The sequence below is a fragment of the Etheostoma cragini genome, chromosome 17 (genome assembly GCF_013103735.1).
Source record: "Etheostoma cragini isolate CJK2018 chromosome 17, CSU_Ecrag_1.0, whole genome shotgun sequence".
NCBI classification, from domain to species: Eukaryota; Metazoa; Chordata; class Actinopteri; order Perciformes; family Percidae; genus Etheostoma; species Etheostoma cragini.
This window is the reverse complement of record NC_048423.1, coordinates 20,881,945-20,904,101: the sequence shown is the minus strand read 5'-3', so window position 1 is coordinate 20,904,101 and position 22,157 is coordinate 20,881,945. Positions and strand designations below refer to the sequence as shown.

Sequence of the window (22,157 nt, the reverse complement as noted above, 5' to 3'; positions counted from 1 at the left end):
GCAACATCTGTAAGTGTGCTGTGCTGGACTGCAGAGCAAGCAGAGGGGTCCACATGCTCTGGCTGGGGCCTTGCTGAAGCTGAGTTGAGAGGGCTCTGGAGGGGTCAACCATGTGATCCGCTAAATCATAAACAAACGCTGAGGTACGGACCAACGATCAATAGATGGACTGATAAGGAGAAGGCGGGGAGCGAGAGACCGTCCTGGTTCTGGTACTTCAGACGCACATGTGAAGGGCAGTTTGTACTTACAGACTCACATTCTGAAAACACACATACAATACTGGGAACAACTAATATTTTAGTTGAAACAGCAGTCCCGTTGTTCATGTGGTGATACTACGTGCATCATTGAATAAAGTGTTTAGCAATAAATTATGAAAACGTATGTGATGCTTTAAATGTGTTTTCAATGTTTAATAGTTATTTAATCATATGAACCCTCAGTAAATGCCAAGAATTAAAAAAAAAACTACAAGGAGAGGAGAGGTTGAGCCAGAAGTATATGAAAGGGCCTAAATAGTGAGTAAGGAGGTCAGCATTAGGTTTGCAGCTGAAATACATGGCCTCAACCATGTCACCCTGTCACTCTACGTGAAGAGGAAAGATGAGACAACGCAACTGCAAGTTAAGCCCCCGGGCTACTTGAACCCATTTATTATGTGTTCAACCCGGAGGGCAAGCTACAGGCATATCTGAAAAGAGCAGCCGCCACTTACTTTGGCTTGAGCCAAAGAGAGGTCAGTGTGAAGAAACCAGGGAACACAAATTAAACTTCATTCTACATTCATACAAATAAATACAGAACTATATACAGTTAAATATGAATACAAATAATTACAGAACCAAATACACTTTAAAAAAATACAAAAAACACACAAGCAGTGATTATAATTAAGTTCTGTTTTATTATAAAAATGTTTCGTTTTGTGACCTCAGGTAGCAGGCTTGCATACCAACTTGCAGCAAGATTTCCCTGCAAATGCCCTGCCACCTGGGAGAAGAAGGAAATGGCAGGACAGGACTGGCTTACATCATTCCTCCAACGTGCCACCTCCCTGTTCATCCGCCGCCCCCAAGGCACCAGCAACTAGTTTTAATAAAAACAATGTGAAGTCCTTCTTCCTCAATTTGCAAAAGGCCCTGGACAATCACAAATTCACTGCAAAAAATATCTGGAACATGGACGAGACTGGTATATTCATGAAATTTACTTTAATAAATAAATACAATACAATACAATAGGTCCATAAATAAATACAATGTTAACTATAAATATAAAGTTAATATTTATTGTAACAGTGAAAAACATTTCTTTTTGCAGGTATTACCACTGTGCAGGTGCTGGACAGAGTGATAGCCACCACGGGGGAGCTGCAGATATTAGCAATGTCTTCTGGGAAGAGGGGGACATTGGTTACAGTCGCCTTGCGGGTAATGGGAAGAAGTACAAGGACCACTTTGTCAGGGGTGCTCCATTGGGGTGCTCCATTGGGGGGCTCTGCGAATGGATCCAAGTGGATGCAAGAGCCAGAATTTGTGCTTTTCCTCCAGCATTTTGCCAAACATACTAGTGCTTCCAAGGTCTGTATGCTGCTTCTGTTGCTCGAAAACCACCACTCTCACATTTTAGTGGCAGCAATAGATTTCTGCAGGGCACACTGCAGGGCACTGCCTTTAGCCCTTGGATCAAAGTTTGTTTGGTCCACTCTTAATTTAGCTGTAGCCTGCTTTTCCCAGTGTTTAGTTTGAGTAACGTTATTTTAAACTGAATCAAGCTGTCAGCTAGCTGTCAGGTTAGCTGAAATAGATGCTAACTAAACTAATGTCAGCTTCCCTATGTTTACTATGTCAACACAGCTGCAGATCCACAGATAAAAAACCATCCAGGCCAACAAATGACAATCTATGACGTCCCCTCCCTGGTGGCAGCAACACTACCCTTGGCGGCAACAATCTCAAACCTGACTGCTGGGTTCTATTGCACCGGGATCTGTCCCCTGAATCCGGTTCATTTGTGACAGACCGTCCTCCTTCCCCACCTCCTACCCCATCACACAGTGCAGACCAGTGTGCCGGAACCCTCTGCGACTGCAGGTAGGCCTACATTAAATGGCTAGATAGATGCATGAATTAATGTTTTTTTTTAATTTAAGATTAACCAGTTAAAAAAAAGTTTATCCTTCCCTTTGCAGACATCTTCATCATCCTTGAAGCTGCCCAACAATTCTGCCTGAATTCTTCCTTTCCTAAGGCTGGTACTAGAAAGGAAAATAAAAGAGGAGGGAGAAGAAGGCAAGTGAAGTTTAGTGTACTTGTCTTCCTTTCCAGTCATGTGCAGTGAATTCCAACCGCCGCCTATGCTGCAGTCGCCCCTGCTACTGCCAACGCGGGTTCCCAGGAGGAGGAGGAGGACTGTGTGGTGTGTGGCGAGTCATCAGCTTCCTCCATGCCTGGAGAAGTGTGGGTGCAGTGCCTATTCAGCCTCCACTGGTCCCATGAGGGCTGCACAAATAGTGCATAGCATTACATATGTGATCTTTGTGATATGAATTAAACCTGTTCATGCTTAGGCCTATTTAGCCAATAATGTTCCTAGAATGTTTTTTTGTAATGCGGATTACATTTTCAATTATGCAACACAGGTTATCTCTTTAATAGCCTAATAATCAATTGTACAATCTTCAATAAATTTCATTGACTCAATTTTTACAAGAAACATTAGGCTAAATATTGTGATTAATCTGAAAATTGGCCTTTGTTAAGTTATTATTATATGATAATAATAACAAATAACAAATGATACTAAGAGAACACATATGTTGATCACAAAAAAAAAATCTATCCTAGAAACCGTTTAACTGAAAAGTGTCCCGGCTCTCCCCTACACAATCTGTTCTGCTTGCACAATATGTTCTGCGTATGTGCAAGATGTTCCTAATGATAATCCTGATACAAGGATTTACAACACTGCACAATCTGTTCCAGGCTGTTAGCCTCCACTGGAAAGCGTTAGTTTAGCTAACAGCAATTTCGGCTAACCACTAGCTGAGACGGCATGTAAAAGACCAAATAATATACATATATATATATTAATATATATATATATATATATATATATATATATATATATATATATATATATATATATATATATATATATATATATATATATATATATACTGTATACTATGCATTTTTTTTACATAGTATATATAACGTTATATATATTTATATAGTATGTATATTTTACATCAGTTCTACCTTACTTGTACTCTTTTAAAATACTTGTCTTTGTTATTAGGCGTACCATTCATTTTCCCAGTGTTAAGTTTGAGTAACGTTATTATAGACTGAATCAAGCTGTCAGCTAGCGGTTAGTCGGGAAGCTAACGACAGTGGATCGTGGCATATGCAGATCTGTAGGCAGCACAGATCGTGTACATATGTAATAGCTAACAGAACGGTTAGCCTTCCCCGGGAAGTTGACGCTAGTTTAGTGTTAGAAATTCATAACTAACTTCGCGTTCGTGCGGATCTCTGAGGAAAAGGAGGCTGTTGGTCGAATTTAGAATTTAGGAAAAGGTTTAATGCAACAGCAGTGATGAAGATGATAAGACAAAGACAACAAGACACAAACAAACACATCCAACATGAAAACACTGCAGCTTGCAGCGGACTGGATCCCCCCTGACGGAGTAACGTGAAACCAGTGATCAGACACATCAAACATGAAAACACTGCAGCTTGCAGCGGCCTGGATCCACGCTTCCCCCTGACGGAGTAACGTGAAACCAGGGATCAGACACATCTAACATGAAAACACTGCAGCTTGCAGCGGACTGGATCCACGCTTCCCCCTGACGGAGTAATGTGAAACCAGTCATGAAAAGTCCTAAGTCCCACTGTTTTATCCCCTGCATCTAGGGGCGGTTCCTTTTCACCTGGCAAATACAAAATCCATTCTCATTGGTCCGCTGTTGTCATGACAACATGCAGCGCATCTTTGCTGACCAATAGAGAACTGACCTGCCTTCAAACTCTGCACCTTTGGGGGTCGTTTTGGTTACAGAACAAAAGGTTCTGTCGTGTAAATGTGAAACTCCAACATCAACATAGTCCAATCAACATTGTATTGTTTTAGCCTAGACCAGGACCCCAGGGGACAGGAGACATAAGGCTACTTCCTGGTGTGAAACAATCGGGTTCTTTCTATATGTTAAATAGTTTTCAGTTCTATTTATCTGGCAGAGACAGAGGGGGTAGGTGAGGTCCAAGAAAAAGGACCATCCTGACCTCTTAACAGACGAAATGCTTCTTAATCCTATCCTGGCTGCATCATACAAAGTTTATAACCTTTTTATAACTCAACATTAGTTAACATCTGTTTTGGCTAACTAACCTCCCAGCTAGTTGACAGCATGATTCAGTCTAAAATAACGTTACTCTAACGAAATACTGGGGAAAGCAGGCTACAGCCAAATTAAGACTTTATAGTAATAATAAAGACAAGTATTAAGTAATTGTATTTTAAATGAGCACAAGTAACGTTGAACTGACTAACTGTTGTATATTTTAAGGGTTATTTTCAGTTTAGAGGTTCTTTTTCTACATGCTATCTCAGCTAGTGCTTAGCCAAATTAGCTGTTAGCTAAACTAACGTTAGCTTTCCGGTCGAGGCTAACGGCTAACCGCTAGCTACTGTGAAACAGACTTTCTTTAACTGCGTATGTTAGCCCAGTTAACACTGGGAGCCACAAAACCCTTTTGAAATTTTAAATGAAATAACATTTTTTATGCCTTCGTGCTATGTATAAACAAACTATACTGTGTATACGATTGCATAGAAAAGGAAATGACATTTCTGTATGCAACGAAACATTTTTAACTCAGAAAAAAAGACGTTGGGTTGACGGTTTAGTGAAATAGGGCTAGCACTGTCAACTCATGCTAGAATGCCAAAACCTCCACAGCTTTTCAGGATAAAGGACGCACAGCCCTGTTTTACCCTGAAGAGTTGTGTTCAGCGTGTTCAGGTGCGCTGTCATGTCTACCAAGAAGTGTAGCTTTTCCAGCCACTCTGGCTCTTCCCGCTCAGGAAATATGAGCCCTTTGCTGGAAGGTTTTCACTTCTTCCAGACATGCCGCAAAGCATAGCACCTCGTCTCTGGACAGCCACCGGACTTTGTTGAGCAGCAGCAGATCAGAATACGTGCTTTCCAGCTCATCCAGTAACGAACAGAACTGACGGTGATTTAAACCTTTTGCCATTATTTTGCACACAATCTGAATGACAACATTAATTACTCCTGTGCATTCCGGAGGAAATGTTTAGGCACACAGTGCCTCTTGGTGCAGGATGCAGTGAAAAGTCAGCTATTTTCTGCAGTAAAGCCACAAAGCCCTTGTGCGCTCCTGTCATATTTGGTGCCCGTTTGTAGCCACTGACACAAGGTGGGTGGTGTTTATTCCTCTTGCTCTCAAACAATTCAAGACAGCCACACAGACATCTTACCCCCGTGTTTGGCCTTTTAGTGGTATTAACTCGATCATTTTTTCTTGTGGCCCAGTCGAGTTTACATACCGGCAGAGCAGCGCTATTTGTTCTATATCATCTTTGTCTTTGGTGTCATCACAGGCAATTGAGTAGGCCTCAGCTGAATTGAGTACAGCAGTCTTTAATTTGCTGTACAAACTAAAATAAAATACATTTTAATTAAATATTTATTGATAATTTTTAAAAGCTGGGCAGCATCAGAGGGATCAAAGACCCGCATGTGGCTCCGGAGCCGCTGGTTGCCAACCCCTGGTCTATGGGAACAGATTGTGTAGTGTCATAAATCCTTGTAAATCAGGATTATCATCTACACATCCGTGAAAGATCATGCAGGCAGAACGGATCGTGTACCGACAGGGACTTTCAAAGGTGCGCCAGAGTCTTGTCTTTGTAAAACACCTGTTGGTGTTGAGACCTGAAGTCAGTTAGGAGTTAGTCAGTTGGTCAGTTAGTTCATTGCATCGTGTTTGCTGACAAATAACACTTCTTCTCCTTTCTTCACCTCCTCTTCTCCTGTCTTCCTCTCCTCCTTTCCTCTTCTCACCGTCTCCTTTTCTCCTTTTTCCAATTTTACACTTCTCCTGTGTGTGTGTGTTTGTGCCAGTGGCATTACTTGTTCCATCAATCCATCTTCATCCGCTTATCCGGTATCGGGTCTCGGGGGCAGCAGCTCCAACAGAGGACCCTTCATTTGAGTTATAAAAAGTTAAAAACAATGTTTTGAAAACAATGTATTTCTGTTTACGTATGATGCCATTTTTTTTGTTTTCTGTTATTTTGAAAGTGTAAGTTATGAAAAGGAACCGCCCCCAGTTGCAGGGGATAAATGTGTGATTTAGGAATATTCAGGACTGGTTTCATGTAACTCCATCAGTGAGAAGTATGGATCAAGTTCGCTGTCAGCTGCAGTGTTATCATGTTTTGTGTATTGTCTTTGTCTTATCATCTTCATCATGCTTTTTCTTTAAACCCTTTCTTAATTCTCAATTGGACCCTCAGCCTCTCTTCGTCTTCATCAAATCAAAGAACACGTGATAGTTAGACACTTCCCTTTCCCGAGCCACATCAACCAGGTCCAACTGGGGCCAGGTTGTTCCCAAGCCAGGTTGGAGATAATAATCCCCCCACCCAGTCCTGGGTCTTTCCTGAGCCCTCCTCCCCGCTGGACGTGCCTGGCATCTCCCTAGGAGGCGCCCAGAGGCATCCTTACCAGATGCCCAAACCACCTCAACCGTCTTCTTTTGATGCAAAGGAGCAGCGGCTCTACTCCGAGCTCTTCACAGATGACTGAGCTTCTTACCCTATCCCTAAGGGAGACACCAGCCACCCTCCTGAGGAAACCCATTTTGTCTCGTTCTTTTGGTCATGACCTAGCCTTTATGACCATAGGTGAGGGTAGGACAAAAACTGACTGGTTGACTGAGAGATTTGCCTTGGGGTAAGGACTCATTCCCTATCTGAAGAAGCTGATTACTGCTATTGCAGCACATCAGCACAATGACTAATACATTACAATAACATTCTTAACCATTTTCCCCTTGCTAGTATGTGCCAATATTCTAGAACGTTTCTGGTGTGAGTTCTCCGACTACTCCCAGTCCAAATTAGTGGTGGTAATATTCAAATAATTTACTTAGGCTGAATAAAATCACTAATACTGCACTGTTAAAATACTCAGTTACGAGTAAAAGTCCTGCATTGACAATGTCACTTAAGTAAAAGTAGTTACATAAGTTTCATCAGGAAAATGTACTCAATGCAGAAAAATCCTTACATTTTAAAAACTGTCAATGATCAAAACACATCTGTCAATCAACTAAGTGTTTTTAGCGGCTTATCATTTTAGCTGTACTTGTAGGTCTCTACATTGGTGGGTAGTACATGTGATTTGTGTGCAAAAATCTTAAATTGCAAGTAACTAGTAACTGTCAGATTAATGTAGAGGAGTAAAAAGTAAAATATTTCTTTCTGAAATGTAGTGGAGTAGAAATAGAAAGTGGCATGAAAAGAAAAGACTCAAGTAAAACTTTAAAGGATGTTAAAACCTAGATGATTTGTAATTTTCTAATTTTAACCTCAAATAAAACTGATGTTATTGTTCTGGGGCCCAAGTACCTCCGTGACGCATTATCCAAAGAGATAGTTACTCTGGATGGCATCACCCTGGCCTCCAGCACCACTGTGAGGAATCTTGGAGTTATCATTGATCAGGACATGTCGTTTAATTCTCACATAAAGCAAATTTCAAGGACCGCCTTTTTTCACCTACATAATATTGAAAAAATCAGGACTATCCTGTCTAAAAAGGATGCAGAAAAACTAGTTCATGCATTTGTTACTTCTAGGCTGGATTACTGCAATTCTTTATTATCAGGCTGCTCGAAAAAGTCCATAAAGACTCTTCAGCTGATCCAGAATGCTGCAGCACGTGTTCTGACCGGAACCAGGAAAAGAGATCACATCTCTCCTGTTTTAGCTTCTCTGCATTGCCTTCCTGTAAAATCCAGAATAGAATTTAAAATCCTTCTTCTCACCTACAAAGCTCTTCATGGTCAGGCACCATCTTATCTTAAAGAGCTCATAGTACCTTACAACCCTACAAGAGCACTACGCTCCCAGAATGCAGGATTACTTGTGGTTCCTAGAGTCTCTAAAAGTAGAACGGGGGCCAGCGCGTTCAGCTATCAGGCTCCTCTCCTGTGGAACCAGGTTCCAGTTTGGGTTCAGGAGACACACACCGTTCCCACATTTAAGAGAAGGCTTAAGACTTTCCTTTTTGATAAAGCTTAGAGTTAGGGCATAGAATTGATATTGTTAGGGAGTGGGGAGATGCAGTCTCCCCACAACATGGAACAATTTACAAAAGTTCTGGAAATTGAAGGAAGTGGTTGCAATCGGTCAGTTTAAACTCTTGCTCAAAGGTTTGGAAATTAAATCCATGGTCTGTAAATGTTTTAAATAGTTTTTAGGAAATTGTTATGAAATTGTAATGTATGGAATTGTTGTTCTGAACTGTGCCTCTGTCTTGGCCAGGACTCCCTTGAAAAAGAGATTAGTAATCTCAATGGGATTTTCCTGGTTAAATAAAGGTTAAATAAAAAAAAAAAAGTGTCCGCCTAACCCGGACCACCTGCTTCCCGTTATAGTTGTCAGATTTATCTATCATGTAATCAATAATATAATAAAACTAGAGGGAGGCGAGCAACAAAGCGCAGAGTTCTAGCCTGAGCAGGCTCCTCTCTTTGCCCTGTCTCTCCTAGTTATGCTGTAATAGTTTTAGACAGCTGGGGACTTCCTTCGACACACTGAGCTCCTCTCTCCTCTATCTTTCTATCTTCCCATTTATGTGCATCCATGTCCCAGAAATGTCTGTTACTAACCTAGCTCTTGGGAGTCATTCCCCGGAGTCCTTATGTTCTTTTTCCCCCAGCATGTTCATCCTGCTACGCTCTGCGGTGCCCTGTTACATCTTGCTACACTCTGCGGCGCCCAACTACGTCCTGCTGTGCCTTGTAATGCCCACAGTGCCCTGCTATGCCATGAACTACTACAAAGAACTCCTACAAACTACTATTTTTTTGTGATTGTTATTGCCACTCTTCATTCTAACCCAAACCGGCCCGTCAGACACCGCATACCAAGAACCAAGGTCTGTCCGAGGCTTCTTCCCAAAGGGGAGTTTTTCCTTGCCAATGTCGCACTGTTGCTTGCTCTGGAGGAAACTACTAGAACTGTTGGGTCCTTGTAAATTCTGGAGTGTGGTCTCTATCTACTCTATCTGTAAAGTGTCTCGAGATAACTCTTGTTATAAATTGATACTATAAATAAAATTGAATAAAATTGAATTGAATTGAACCAGTGGCAAAGACAACGCGGGCTGCTCTTTTTTCTCCCCATTGTGACGCCATGCAATTAGTTGTGGTTGAAAAAAGAAAATTTTATGGTGGTAAAGTCTAGATCGATCATGCTTTTAATGCTCTGGTGTAACTTTTTGGAAATGGTTGGATCAGATCAGTTGTGCAGGTGACTGCTGTAGGCCTACTAAAAATAGATGTCAACCTGTGAGACTGTCACGCAATACATGCAAGAAGATTTGCACAACACACTAGTTCAACATGCTTGTCATAACGTTAGAAACTTGGACTAGCATCTTATTCCATCCCAAAAGACAAAATTCACCTGCCAACTTTAAGTAACAAAGACCATTTCTGTTCCCTGTTTTGTACCTAACCCCTAACCCCTTGCTAGCTCATTTGTGTTGTTACTAAAATATCTGCTGAAAAGAGGCTAGATTTAGCTTTATGCTTTTAGATTATGTCCACAAAATGAATGCAAGCATCAGAGACAATTTCATGTCCCTGTTATTCAGCCAGTCAATTGAGCTAACTATGTAGAGATCGTGGGATATCCCAAACTCAATAAATCCTGCACATATTTACTGCTTAGCTAGCTCAATCTTGTTTTAACAAAAAAATCTGCTGCAAAGAAATAATTTCTCATATGATTTAGCATAGTGCCTTAGTGCCTAACTATAAGCACAGCTTATCTGATCCAAACCTTTTCAATGAGTTACTGCAGAGAGATGTAAGAAATGTAGGCGTTGATGAATCCAGATGAATCACTTTATATCAAAATGTTGGAGAAGTCACAGTGTTACAGGTTGGTTCTTGATTTATTTTTTACAAATACACATTTTTAAAAAATAGTTTTGATTTAACTCTACAATGTTAACCAGATGTTAGCCCTTTAACTTTAACAACTTGCTAGCTACTGGCATGACAAATCTAGACTTAACCACCATCAAAATAATACTGTTGACATCCTGTTATCACATATAACTTTTTTCTTTTCTTCAAGTGCCATGCAGCCAATGTCTGGCCAAGCTCTATAGAGCTCTATTATGTGTTGGACATAAATATGGCATGTCCGAAGGGACGCCCCGACATGGTCCTGATCCGTGAATATAGAGCCCTCAAAAATTCCAAAATGGAACGAAAAAAGTGGTGTCAACAGCATGTAAACTACTTTTTTCAACAATGCAATGTGTCATGGGTCTTAGTACTATGAAAAATAAAAAAGTTCAACTCTACACCTCCAAAGATCCAAATTGATGAATTATTCTTAAAGGGGCTGTACTCAAAATACAAAATAAATTGCCTCTACACTGGTCTGACAGACCGTTCCCGAATTTGAAAAATACCTACCTTTTTTGACAGCCGCATGCACACACAGTATGGTTGGAACAGCTATCAGAATTAAGAACAGAGAAGCTGATATATCAGCATATACAGAGGGAGTTTGACTTCATTCTCTGCTCAGAAGGCCATTATTCCACTATATCTTTCTATTGCAAATTATAGTGTTCTGAATATCGAACCCCGTTGAATGTCCAACATCTCAATTTACTGCTCACAAGAGGGTTTTGGGTTGTAGTTTTGAAAACTGACTGTTGTCTGTGTATCTGAAATCAGTGGTTCTGCTAAAAGACTTCAATGTGCATGTTGGCAATGATGGAGACACCTGAAAAGGCGTCAGGGAAGCCGTCCCACGGAAGATGGAGTCCTTCTGGTATATGTTATTTTAGAGGACTTCAGAAGCAGTAGTAAGGTAATGACGGGACCAAAGTCTCTGCTATGAAAGAAGCAAAGCAGCGGGTGTGGGAGAAGGTCTGAGAAGCCATGGATGACTATAAATTGGCACCAAGGTGCTTCTGGAAAACCGTCCCCCACTTCAGGTGGGGGAAATGGGGAACCATCCAAGCTGTGTACAGCAAGGATGGAAAGCTGTTGACCTCAACTGAGTAGGTATTTGGGCCGTGGAAAACTTTGAGGAACTCCCGAATCCAACTAACCTCCAATGGTAGAGCCAGAACTGAAGGCTGATGGGGGAATGTCTTCAATGTCCCTGAGGAAAGTCACTGAGGTAGTCAAACTTCACAGTGGCAAAGCCCCTGAAATTGATGAGAACCATTTAGAAATGCTGAAAGCTTTGGGTGTAGAGGGGCTTCTTGGATGACACGCCTCTTCAATATTGCGTGGAAGTCTGGGACAGTGCCCAAAGAGTGGTAGTGGTTTCCTTTTTTAAAAAGGAGGACCAGTGAGTGTGTGCCAACAACAAGGCTATTACACTTCTCATGGTCATTAAGGCTGGGTGTCATGGCAATTTTCTAATCCCACTCTGACAAAGAGGACAAACATCTCTTATGTGTTTTCACACTGTTAATGTTCAGAGGATGGTACACAAGACAAGTTTGTTTTGTGACATGCCCACCGACGGTAAGATGCTCTCTCTCTTTATACCTAGGCTTTGTCCTCCCCCTTCATTCAAGATTGTTTTTTTCAATCAGTGTATTGCATGCCTTTATTCTCAGTCAAGGGTTACATTGATAAATGGTTTAGCATGATCTAATACAAGAGAAATTAACCTAATTACATGCGTCTGATCAAATATTACGCCGTTACAGCATGATTAAAGACAATTTCCCTCACAGTGGGTGACTAAAAGGACTAGAACACTGGTAAATGTGGCCGAAATGGGTTGTCTTAGGTGGCTGGCTTCTCCCTTAGAGATAGGGTAAGAACATCATTCATTCGTAAGGAACTTGAATTAGACCCACTGCTACTTTGCATAGAAGCAAGCCAGCTGAGGTGATTTGGGCAGGATGCCCAAATCCAGATAAATGGCTGAAGATGAGTGATAATTAAGTGACTAAACACATGATCGTTGCTGTGCTTTGAATATGAGAAACAATGCATTAAGAGCTCAGCTTGAATATATTACAGAATTGACTCAGTTCCAGAAATCAAGGCATTTATTGGATCAGACAAATATTATTATATATATTTGGCTCAATTACATAACAGTTATCATCTTATACAGGGCCATTTTGCACAGTACTCACCAGATGAAAGAAGCAACCTGAGCAGTGTCATTCAGGATACTACCTTGCTCACTAAATTGAATGGCCTTATTTTTTTACATGGACTCTTTTTAATTGTTAATGTGATTTGTTCTAAAAAATATCTTTCTTATTGTGTGAGCTTTATATTACAGGACACTGGAGTTAAAACATTAAGTTTTTTTTATTTTTGTTTCCTGTTATTCTCTGTGTGTCCTCCCTTGTCACTTAGTTGTACTACCTGTCATGCATCATTGTACCATGTCATTAGTTAGAATTCCTTATTGGGACGGCAGACAGTACGCAGTATAGCTTTTAATGCTTAAGTTGTGAAATGGCTTCTGTGGCTCTGGACATCCATAGTTAAAGAAATGGATGAAGTGACGTAGACTTCCATGCAGACCAGATTCAATCTTGCAGAGACGGAGAGCGTAAGTAGGAGTGTAGGAGCAACTTTAGATAAGTATTCTGAGAAATCATTTTGTCATTTTGACTGTATGCCTCCACGTCCCATCCTGCAATCTTCTCCTGACTGTAAGGTAATTTATCAACTTTGTGACAGAAAGTTGCGTGGTTTTGACACAATATTTAGCCTATTTTTATAAAACGGCTGCTACAGGGCCATAACGTGAGACATATTGTTTTTCTTTAGAAATAAACAATGGACAAATAGAGTCTTTAAACACTTCAGATGTAGTGTTGCTCGCTGTCAAAGAACGGCAAAAATGAATGGCAGTCAATGGGATGCTAGCAGAAGGCTCGTTAGCCTATAAATCTCTTCATCCACTCTTATTGGATGCTCGCTTACACACTTAGCTCTGGACTGTGATGAAATAACCCTGATGTAAATGTAACTGTAAATGTGCTGTATTTATATAGCGCTTTTCCAGTCTTAACAACTGCTCAAAGCGCTTTTACATCTACAGGAAACATTCACCATTCACACACATTCATACACTGTGGCCGGGGCTGCCGTACAAGGTGCCACCTGCTCATCAGATAAACATTCACACACATTCACACTCCGATGCGCAGCACCGGGGGCAACTCGGGGTTCAGTGTCTTGCCCCAGGACACTTTGACAATGACTGCAGGGGTGGGGATCGAACCACCAACCTTCCGATTGGCAGGAAATGCCTGATGATGTTATAATGATGTCATCAGGCTGCAGCAGGAATACACAATCTGATGAATGCATCCTATGAGCATGCAAGTATTGTGCAATGTGTACATATTGTCCATTCTGTTTTAAGTCCTTATCTTTCCTAATCTTGAACAAAATGTAAGATTTTCTTTAAGTTGTTTGAAGAAAAGTTTGTCCTAAGTTCAGGAAAACACACAGTGGTCAAAGTTGGTGGAAATGTTAATTTAGGAATCATCAGTAGAACTCTTCGTCGATGCACTTTACTGTAGACATTTTAAAGACAAACGGCAGGCCAGTTACAAAAGACAGACGTGCTTTATTAGCTCCAGTTTCTCTACAGCTTAGTGAGGAAAGCTGTCACAGTGGACGTTTTCACAGTCATCAGCTGGTTTCAGCCACTTTGATTTCTTTACATTATTATTTCTCTTCTGATGCGTTTTCTCTGAAAGGTTACAGCAACAAACATCTCAAAGTTTGGAAAAGGCAGATTTTTTTGTATTTTTAAGAGAGTAGATACAAAAAGAATATCTCCACTTTTAGGTAGAAAATAAAACTGCAGTGTGGTGTCTGGAACATCATAAACCTATTTCTTTTGGACCATACAGTGGCCCTGAGAGCTCAACGCACAGCAAATTAAGAAAACACGTGCAAATAGACCAAAAACAAGCAAATTAAATAAAAAAACATCTTCATCAACTTTTCAACACGCTACTCAAATACAGAAACGCGTTTCAAGAAGTCTAAAAACTGAGCAGGAGTAGGTAACACACAGCAGGCTAACATTAAGGTTTTCACAGGTCCCTGATAATAAGTAAGTTAAACCACTTTTCTTTTCTTTTCTTTTCTTTATCAGCAATTAAGGAACTTCTGTCGGCTCTTTCATTACAAATTCTTTATCTTTTTTAAAGTTATTTTTCGGGGTTTTATCCCTTTATTAGTCAGAGAGGACAGCCAAAGATGTGAAAGAGGGAGAGAGAGGGGGAGAGACATGCAGCAAAGGGCTCCAAGCTGGATTCGAACCCAGGCCCGCTCTACCCACTGAGCTATCTGGGTGCCCTTTACCTTTTAATAAATTAAAAACTTTACTCTGTTCACAGTGACTCTCCAGCAGACTCTCCACTCAAATGTCACTCTGAGTTGTACTCCCACCTGTCCCCCACAAAACAATGACAGATAGCCTAACTAAAATTACTCTTAGGCTAAGGGGTCATGAAACTTAAATGTTACACATGTAAATGTAGAAATAAAAAAATATTTAAGGTGCTATTAATCATGGTGAAATAATTACTGTATTTAATAATAAAACATTCCTACTCAAATTCCTAATAACATATGTAGGCCATATCTTTCAACAGTATAACAACATCAATTAGTAAGGCAAATTTAAGTAATGAACTAACCCCAAAATGTAATGCATACAGTAACTACGTACCATTAATTAAACCATTTGTAATTTATTTTTGTCCTTAAATGTTAACTGGTGACAATTCTGATATTAACTCTAGCTAACATAACATAAGCCTGTTTTACACTTAATTGTGTGTATTTCGTCCAATTGATTTAATTGGCAGGCTAATAATAGTCAAAATGTTGATGCTAGATTAAGAGCAGACATCTGCAAAAATATTTGAATCATGCTATTAATGTCAAAATAAACCAAAACAAAACTTCATAAGCTAAAAACCATGGCAAAAACAAGCTTGTCCCAGCCATCTTCACCCCATGTCCCCTAAAAACAGTTTAGTTCTGTTGTTATCGTAGCATGTTTTCTTAATTTCCAGTGCTCTCAGGGCCATCATCAAACAATGGGTTTGATGGGTTTTTGGTCTGTAATATAACCTAAAATTACCTTTTCAATCGGACTTGTTTGTCAAACCTTGGTTCATGATGTAAAGACAAACCAACATGGCTGCTGCAGACACAATCATTTTACAGGAATTTTGATTGACAGCATGGCATGTTTTCAAATCATCAGCATACTAGTACAGTACCTGTAGATGGTTTAACCAATTAGTTTCAGGTTTCAGTCACTCCACCTGGGTGGCTCCAATTCACAGAGGTTGGAAATGAAGTGTCTCTTGTGTTTGACCTTTAATCTCTGACCATTAACACAGCTAATTTTGATTTCCAGGGGAGTCATGTCCAAAACCTGCAAGACAGACATCCAGCTGCTAGCCATCCCACTCACAGTGGGACTGCAATTCAATAGTCTGTAGTGTAAGGTGGTTTGATGAAAGTGCTTAGGCCGCTCTGAAGATGCAACAGCAACAGGAGATGTTTCATACAGTGTGTCTATTAGTGTACAACTCCTTCTATGGGCATCCTTGTCTGTAAGGCTATGTCCACTCTGGTAAGGAGGGTTCTCAAGAAGCCTTCCTTGTGCTGTCCCCTGGACATCTTTGCAGTGAGCTTCAAATATCACTAACACCTAACATGATTAGTCAGTCTATATGTCAGTGTCTGTCTTGGTCTTGGCTGTGCATGTCTCTGGTCCATTTGATCATAGTCTCTGGAGATCGATAGAGGAAGATTAGTTTGGAGTAAAGTTCCTCTTCCAGTTCCAGCTCTCCTGTCTCACGCACCTGAAACACACAGACACATTTCAGTTTGTGAAAAGGATTACAAGACATGATTTGCCAGGACACTTGGACTAGGGATGTAATGGTACATTCAACTAACGATTTAATGCAATTCACAATTTTTAAATCAGGATACAATTTTTCAAACAGAATAAAATGACCGAAGAATATTCCTTTATATAAATTATGCAAAATAATAGATGTGTCCTCTTATTAAAAGTGCAACTAAATAGTTTTCAAAATAACAAACTCCACATCAGAACATCTAAAAATAAAAATAAAATTTCTCAAATAAATGAACTGTCAAACAAGTGAAATGAAAAGTAGATTATGCCCTAGGCCATTTAGAAATTGCATCTCGATTAATTTTCTTTCTCAACTGGTTGTAAACTTTGCATATTTATATCAATTTTTAAATGATTCTTGATGCATTGTTACATCTCTACTGTGGACGCATTATTTCAACGCAATAAAAAGTCTATGCTAACAAAGAGAATATTCCATAATTCTTGGCTTAATAACTTCTTATTCAAATTTAAAAAATTGAATTTACCCAATCTCTGATATGTGTGTGCATATGAGTACAGTAAATGCATGTACATAATGTATGTGTTAGTATGCACACACTACACTAACCAGAAAGATGTCTGTGCAGAGCTTCAGGATGCGGTCCACACAGGGCAGCTCCTCAAACATGATGGAGTGGGAGATCTCACTGAAGAAGCCCCGCACAAACTTCCCAATGACTAAGACCACAGACACATACAGACCCATGATCCTGGAAGGACAGAAAAGCGAATGAAATGAGAAGAAAATAATATTTACATTCAAAAAATGTGAAAAAAAACAACAAATCACAAACTAAATATTAAAAATATTTAATGTGCAGAAGGGAACAGTATGGATTTATAATCCATTTATGGATGTTTTAATGAATATTAAAACTGAATATAGCCAACCCATGTGATCGTTGCGAGTGTAGGTTCCTTACCCATATCCAGCCAGGAAACCCAAGCTGGGTGGACTGACTTTATCATTGAATATGACCATGGGCAGAACCCCACAGGAGGCGGGGTCACAGCCCGCAATGGCAATGTTCCACCACTCCTGGTTCCCACTGCCATTCAGTGACCTGTCACTCATCAGTGACAGGGTTATATTCAGGTAACCGTCTTCATTACCTACAAGACAGCCAGTCAGCTGGGTTAATTAACAACACCTTGAGGTGTGAATAGCAAATGTAAATACTGGTTACCAGTCTGGTTGCTATGCTGCAGTGTTTATCCTTCTTTAACCGCCTAAAAAGACACTTTATCAGCACGTGGTGGTGTTGTAATTGTAAAACACCAAGTTGGTCGAATTAAAGGTGCTCTAAGAAATGTCATGCGTGTTTTAAGGTACAACCAGCCATGACTAATGGAAAGGATTTAGCCTGTAATATTTTTCATTTCAAGAAAAAATCTTACATTGCATGGATTTTAAGTTATAAACTTTATACCTTTATATAGTTGAGTTACTGGTTTGGCCTCAGCTCCATTGGGGGCACGGATGTAGTTAGGGAACATACTAGGAACATGCCTGGGAAAGAGACATGACACCAACTATATGTAACTAAAACACTAAAAAACTTGTATAGACATTAACACCCTTCTAGAGAGGAAACCTACACAGGCTCAGTGCGATTGCCAACCAGTAGTGAGGCCAGATCTGCTCTGACTGGGTTCCCGGGTTCCAGATCTATTGAGTGTTTGTCAAATGTGTGTTCCACCGTCCCTCCTTTACCTAGGTCCCTGTCAGAGACAAAAACATTAATTCAGAAATAGAGACAGATATAGAGCGAGAGAGAGATATAATTAGCCTCAGATAAAAAGACACATCAATAATACCCATTGATATTAATGACAAAGCTGAGGAACTGCGTTCCAGAGAGGAAAACAAATAAATAAAATAAAAAAGTGCCATCCATAGTATCCATATAATGTCTTGTATTATCTCATAGGACAATTGTAATTTCAGTCTTACAGTGGTTTGTATTAGCTACAGCCTATTTGCAGGCCTGTATATAACATGGAGAAAAAACAGCCATGAACTTACAAAGTATAGACAGCATATTAAGTGTCCAACGGTCACCAGGGACACTAATTTACTCAACCACTGCCTCGTGCAGCCTTGGGACTCTCAGATCACTGTCTGGTCCATGTTGTCCCGACGTACAGGCAGAAACTAAAATCTGTTAAACCTGTTGTAAAGAGGGTGAAAAGATGGACCAACAAGTCAAAGCTGGATTTATAGGCCTCCTTTGACTGTACTGATTGGAGTGTTTTTGAGGCTGCAGCCACTGATCTGGACGAACTAACTGAAACTGTGACATCTTACAGCAGCTTTTGTGAGGACATGTGTGTGCCGACTAAAACCTTCTGCACATACAACAACCAAAAACCCTGGTTCACAGCAAGACTCAGGCAGCTCCGTCAGTCAAAAGAGGAGGCCTTCAGAAGTGGGGACAGAGTCCTGTATAACCAGGCCAGGAACATACTGACTAAAGAGACCAAAGCAGCTAAGAGGAGCTATGTTAATAAGCTGGAAAACAGCTTTTCAAACAGCGATCCTTGGTCAGTGTCCTGTCAGTGGATCACAAACTTCCTGACTGACAGGAGTCAGCAGGTGAGGCTGGGGAACATCACATCCGGCATACGGACTATCAGCACTGGCGCCCCCCAGGGGTGTGTGCTCTCCCCAACGCTTTTCTGCCTCTACAACAATGACTGCACCTCAGAAGACCCATCTGTTAAACTCCTGAAGTTCGCTGACAACACAACGGTCATCGGCCGTATCCGGGAAGGTGATGAGTCGGCCTACAGACCTGAGGTGGATCAGCTGGCTCTCTGGTGCAGTCAGAACAACCTTGAGCTTACCACGCTCAAAACTGTGGAGATGATCGTGGACCTCAGGAAGAAACTCCCCACTCTTCCGCCCATCCCCATACTAAACAGCCCTGTGTCTGGTGTGGAATTCTTCAGGTTTCTGGGATCCACTATATCCCAGGACCTGAAGTAGGGAGTCCAATACAGACACCATTATCAAAAAGGCCCAGCAGAGGATGTGCATCCTGCGCCAGCTCAGGAAGCTCAACCTGCCTAAGGAGCTGCTGGTCCAATTCTACACAGCTATCGTCCAGTCTGTCCTCTGCACGTCCGTCACTGTCTGGTTTGGATCTGCCACCAAAAAGGACAAGAGCAGACTACAACGGACAGTTAGGACAGCAGAAAAGATCATTTGTGCCAACCTGCCCTCCGTTCATGACTTATACACTTCCAGAGTCAGGAAACGGGCAGAAACCATCACTGCAGACCCATCTCACCCCGGACACAACCTATTCCAGCTTCTCCCCTCTGGTAGGCGCTAAAGAGCACTGTACGCCAAAACCAACAGATTCAGGAACAGTTTCTACCCACAAGCCATCTCTCTGATGAATAGCTGACTTCTTACCCACAGTGTCAGGTTCAATTCTAGTCAATAACCCAGTAACACTGTCTCTACAGCACCTGTTTACTGGTTCCACTGATTATTCCACTTAATTAGTATTATTCATCAGTCCCATTCTCACTTATTATTTGTTATTTATTCATCATTCTCATTTCCTATTTCAGAACTGTTCATAATGTTCCTACTGTTCATATTGTAATATAATAACATACTATTTATCCCAGTATCCTTTGCACTATGCTCCACATTTAAATATTAAGTGTAGGCCCACAGTTTCTTTACAGCAGTGCAAATTGTGCTGCTCAGCATTGTTATTTATTACCCGGTAAGTTTGGTGATAATTATGCATAACTTCTAGTGTAGTGCGATTTTTTTAGTAGGAAAGCAAAGCTCTTACCTCTGGAAAGTCCAGGCTAGACGTAGTGTTAGGTCAACATGACTTCCAAGTAGTTCTTTAATGACTTCCTGTCTGCTGGGAGGGCTGATCCTCCATACCGATCCTGAACTCCCTTCTATCATGGCTGTCACGATATCCTCATAACTGTAGAGCGTGATAAACTGCATGGCTACCTAGGTGCACAAACATGAAATTATGCATGAAAAACAGTTATATCCTGCAAATATCCCAGTCCTGTGTTTGACAATATTATTAAAAGTACAGTTAGTCAAAAATACTTCCAGAACATACAGCTCAATGTATTTGGATACTCTATAGAGGTACAGATTTTGGACACATGTTGAATGACATCACTTTTATTGTCATTTCCTGTTTTACTAAATTCCAGCCTTGAGAATCAGTCTTAAAGAATTACAGAACTGCTAAAATAATGAACCAATCTAACAATTAGTTTATATTTACTACAATGCTCAGACAGCAGAAAAGACTCATACTAGCAATACATACAGACAGACAAGACAAATAAATAAAACTGAAATCAGTACAAACCGCATTGTCCCCAAATTTTTGGGTTAGTTGGTTATATTCATCTTCTGTGAACGGCTGGATGGACTGCTGCTGCACACTCATGGTGAACAGGGACTAGACATACACACGCAAAATACACCAGTGGATTATGCACATTTTATATCCTATGTCACACTGTGTCATTTGCGTTTTACATTTGCCTCTATTCCATTTGGCTGTACTGTATGTAGACTGTAAAGATCCATTGCTACTGAATTCATTTAAATCCGTGAAATTAAATAATCTTTTCATTCTAAAATCAGGAAAATGCTTGGTAAACCTACTTCTTTGAGCCCTGCCCGATGATTAGAATAAGTGCAGCCTCCAAAACTACAATCGGAATAATTGGAATGAAATGGAATTCCAGTTATAACTGGAATAACCCTGATTACATACTGATTATAAATGTATCACATTCAAGTTTTAATCTTTTAGGCAAAGTGATTTCATTTTAGATAACCAACCATTTAGTTATAACTAAACTCATTTTAAATGTATCAAGAAGTCGTATCCAAAATAATCACTGTATACTGTCTATTAATTTAATCCACTGAAAGAGAGCAGGTTTTCGTTTTTTGTTGATGTCAAATCACATTAAATACAGCTACTCTGCCATAGTTGTAGCTTTAGAGTATTTATAACGTTTTTGTTTCTGTTTTTGAGAGGCAGTAAAAGAGAATGCTTCATGCAATGTTGATTACCTCATATCCTCCCAGCTTGACAGTCACCGTGACATCAATGGGGTGGTTGACAACACCCACCACTGATCTGACCAATGAAATGAAGAGAAGAGGAAACCAGATGATGCAGATCAAGAAGAAGATGATGAGTCCACCCATGCCATATTTCACTATCTTCTTCTTCTTCTGTCCTTTAGGCTGTGGGTATTTCTGAGGGTAGAAAATATTATTTTTAGCAATATTACATTTATTTTGTAAAAGTTTATTGTTGAGCATTTTCATTAAAAAAAAAACATAAAATGTTAACCATATGAAGACAGGCATAGTTAGGGCCCGAGCGCCGACAGGCGGCGAAGGCCCTATTGGAACTGAAGGAATTATTAGGGCCCGAGCGCCGACAGGCGGCGAAGGCCCTATTGGAACTGAAGGAATTATTATTATTATTATTCTTTCTTTCTTTCTTTCTTTTTCCGTCAAATGAATTGCTTTTTTGGAGGACTTATCATATTCAAAAACTCAAATTTGGCGGTCGCATCAAGTCTGGTGAAAATTTACGTATTTTAATGGTTTCGGGAATAGGCGCACAAAAATGGCTCTCTAGCGCCACCTACAATATTATGAAAATTCAGCCCCTGCACTGCGTTTATCGTACACTCACGAAACTTGGTACACATATGTATCATGGCAGGGGGGACATAAAACTCCATGGTACCCAACCCCTGAACCCAACAGGAAGTCCGCCATTTTGTTTTGAATGTGCGAAATTAGTGCAATTTTGGCCATTTACACATGTCGTACTTTAACGAACTCCTCCTAGAGCTTTCGTCCGATCATCTTCAAACTTGGTGTG

General features: G+C 40.4%; 1 protein-coding gene across 3 annotated transcripts in view; it reads right to left on the bottom strand.

Moving 5' to 3' along the window:
• Positions 1–15,035: 15,035 nt before the first annotated feature.
• piezo1 (piezo-type mechanosensitive ion channel component 1) overlaps positions 15,036–22,157 on the bottom strand; it is a 107,016-nt gene continuing 99,894 nt past the window's right edge. For all 3 annotated transcript variants that reach the window (XM_034899227.1, XM_034899228.1, XM_034899229.1), the window contains exons 47-54: positions 21,329–21,517; positions 20,610–20,702; positions 20,061–20,233; positions 17,845–17,967; positions 17,676–17,755; positions 17,169–17,358; positions 16,814–16,955; positions 15,036–16,180 (exon numbers count right to left, since the gene is read on the bottom strand). In XM_034899227.1, coding sequence (XP_034755118.1) covers positions 16,052–16,180; positions 16,814–16,955; positions 17,169–17,358; positions 17,676–17,755; positions 17,845–17,967; positions 20,061–20,233; positions 20,610–20,702; positions 21,329–21,517 — 1,119 coding nt within the window. In that variant the 3' untranslated portion in view covers positions 15,036–16,051. The remainder of the gene's footprint in view (positions 16,181–16,813; positions 16,956–17,168; positions 17,359–17,675; positions 17,756–17,844; positions 17,968–20,060; positions 20,234–20,609; positions 20,703–21,328; positions 21,518–22,157) is intronic.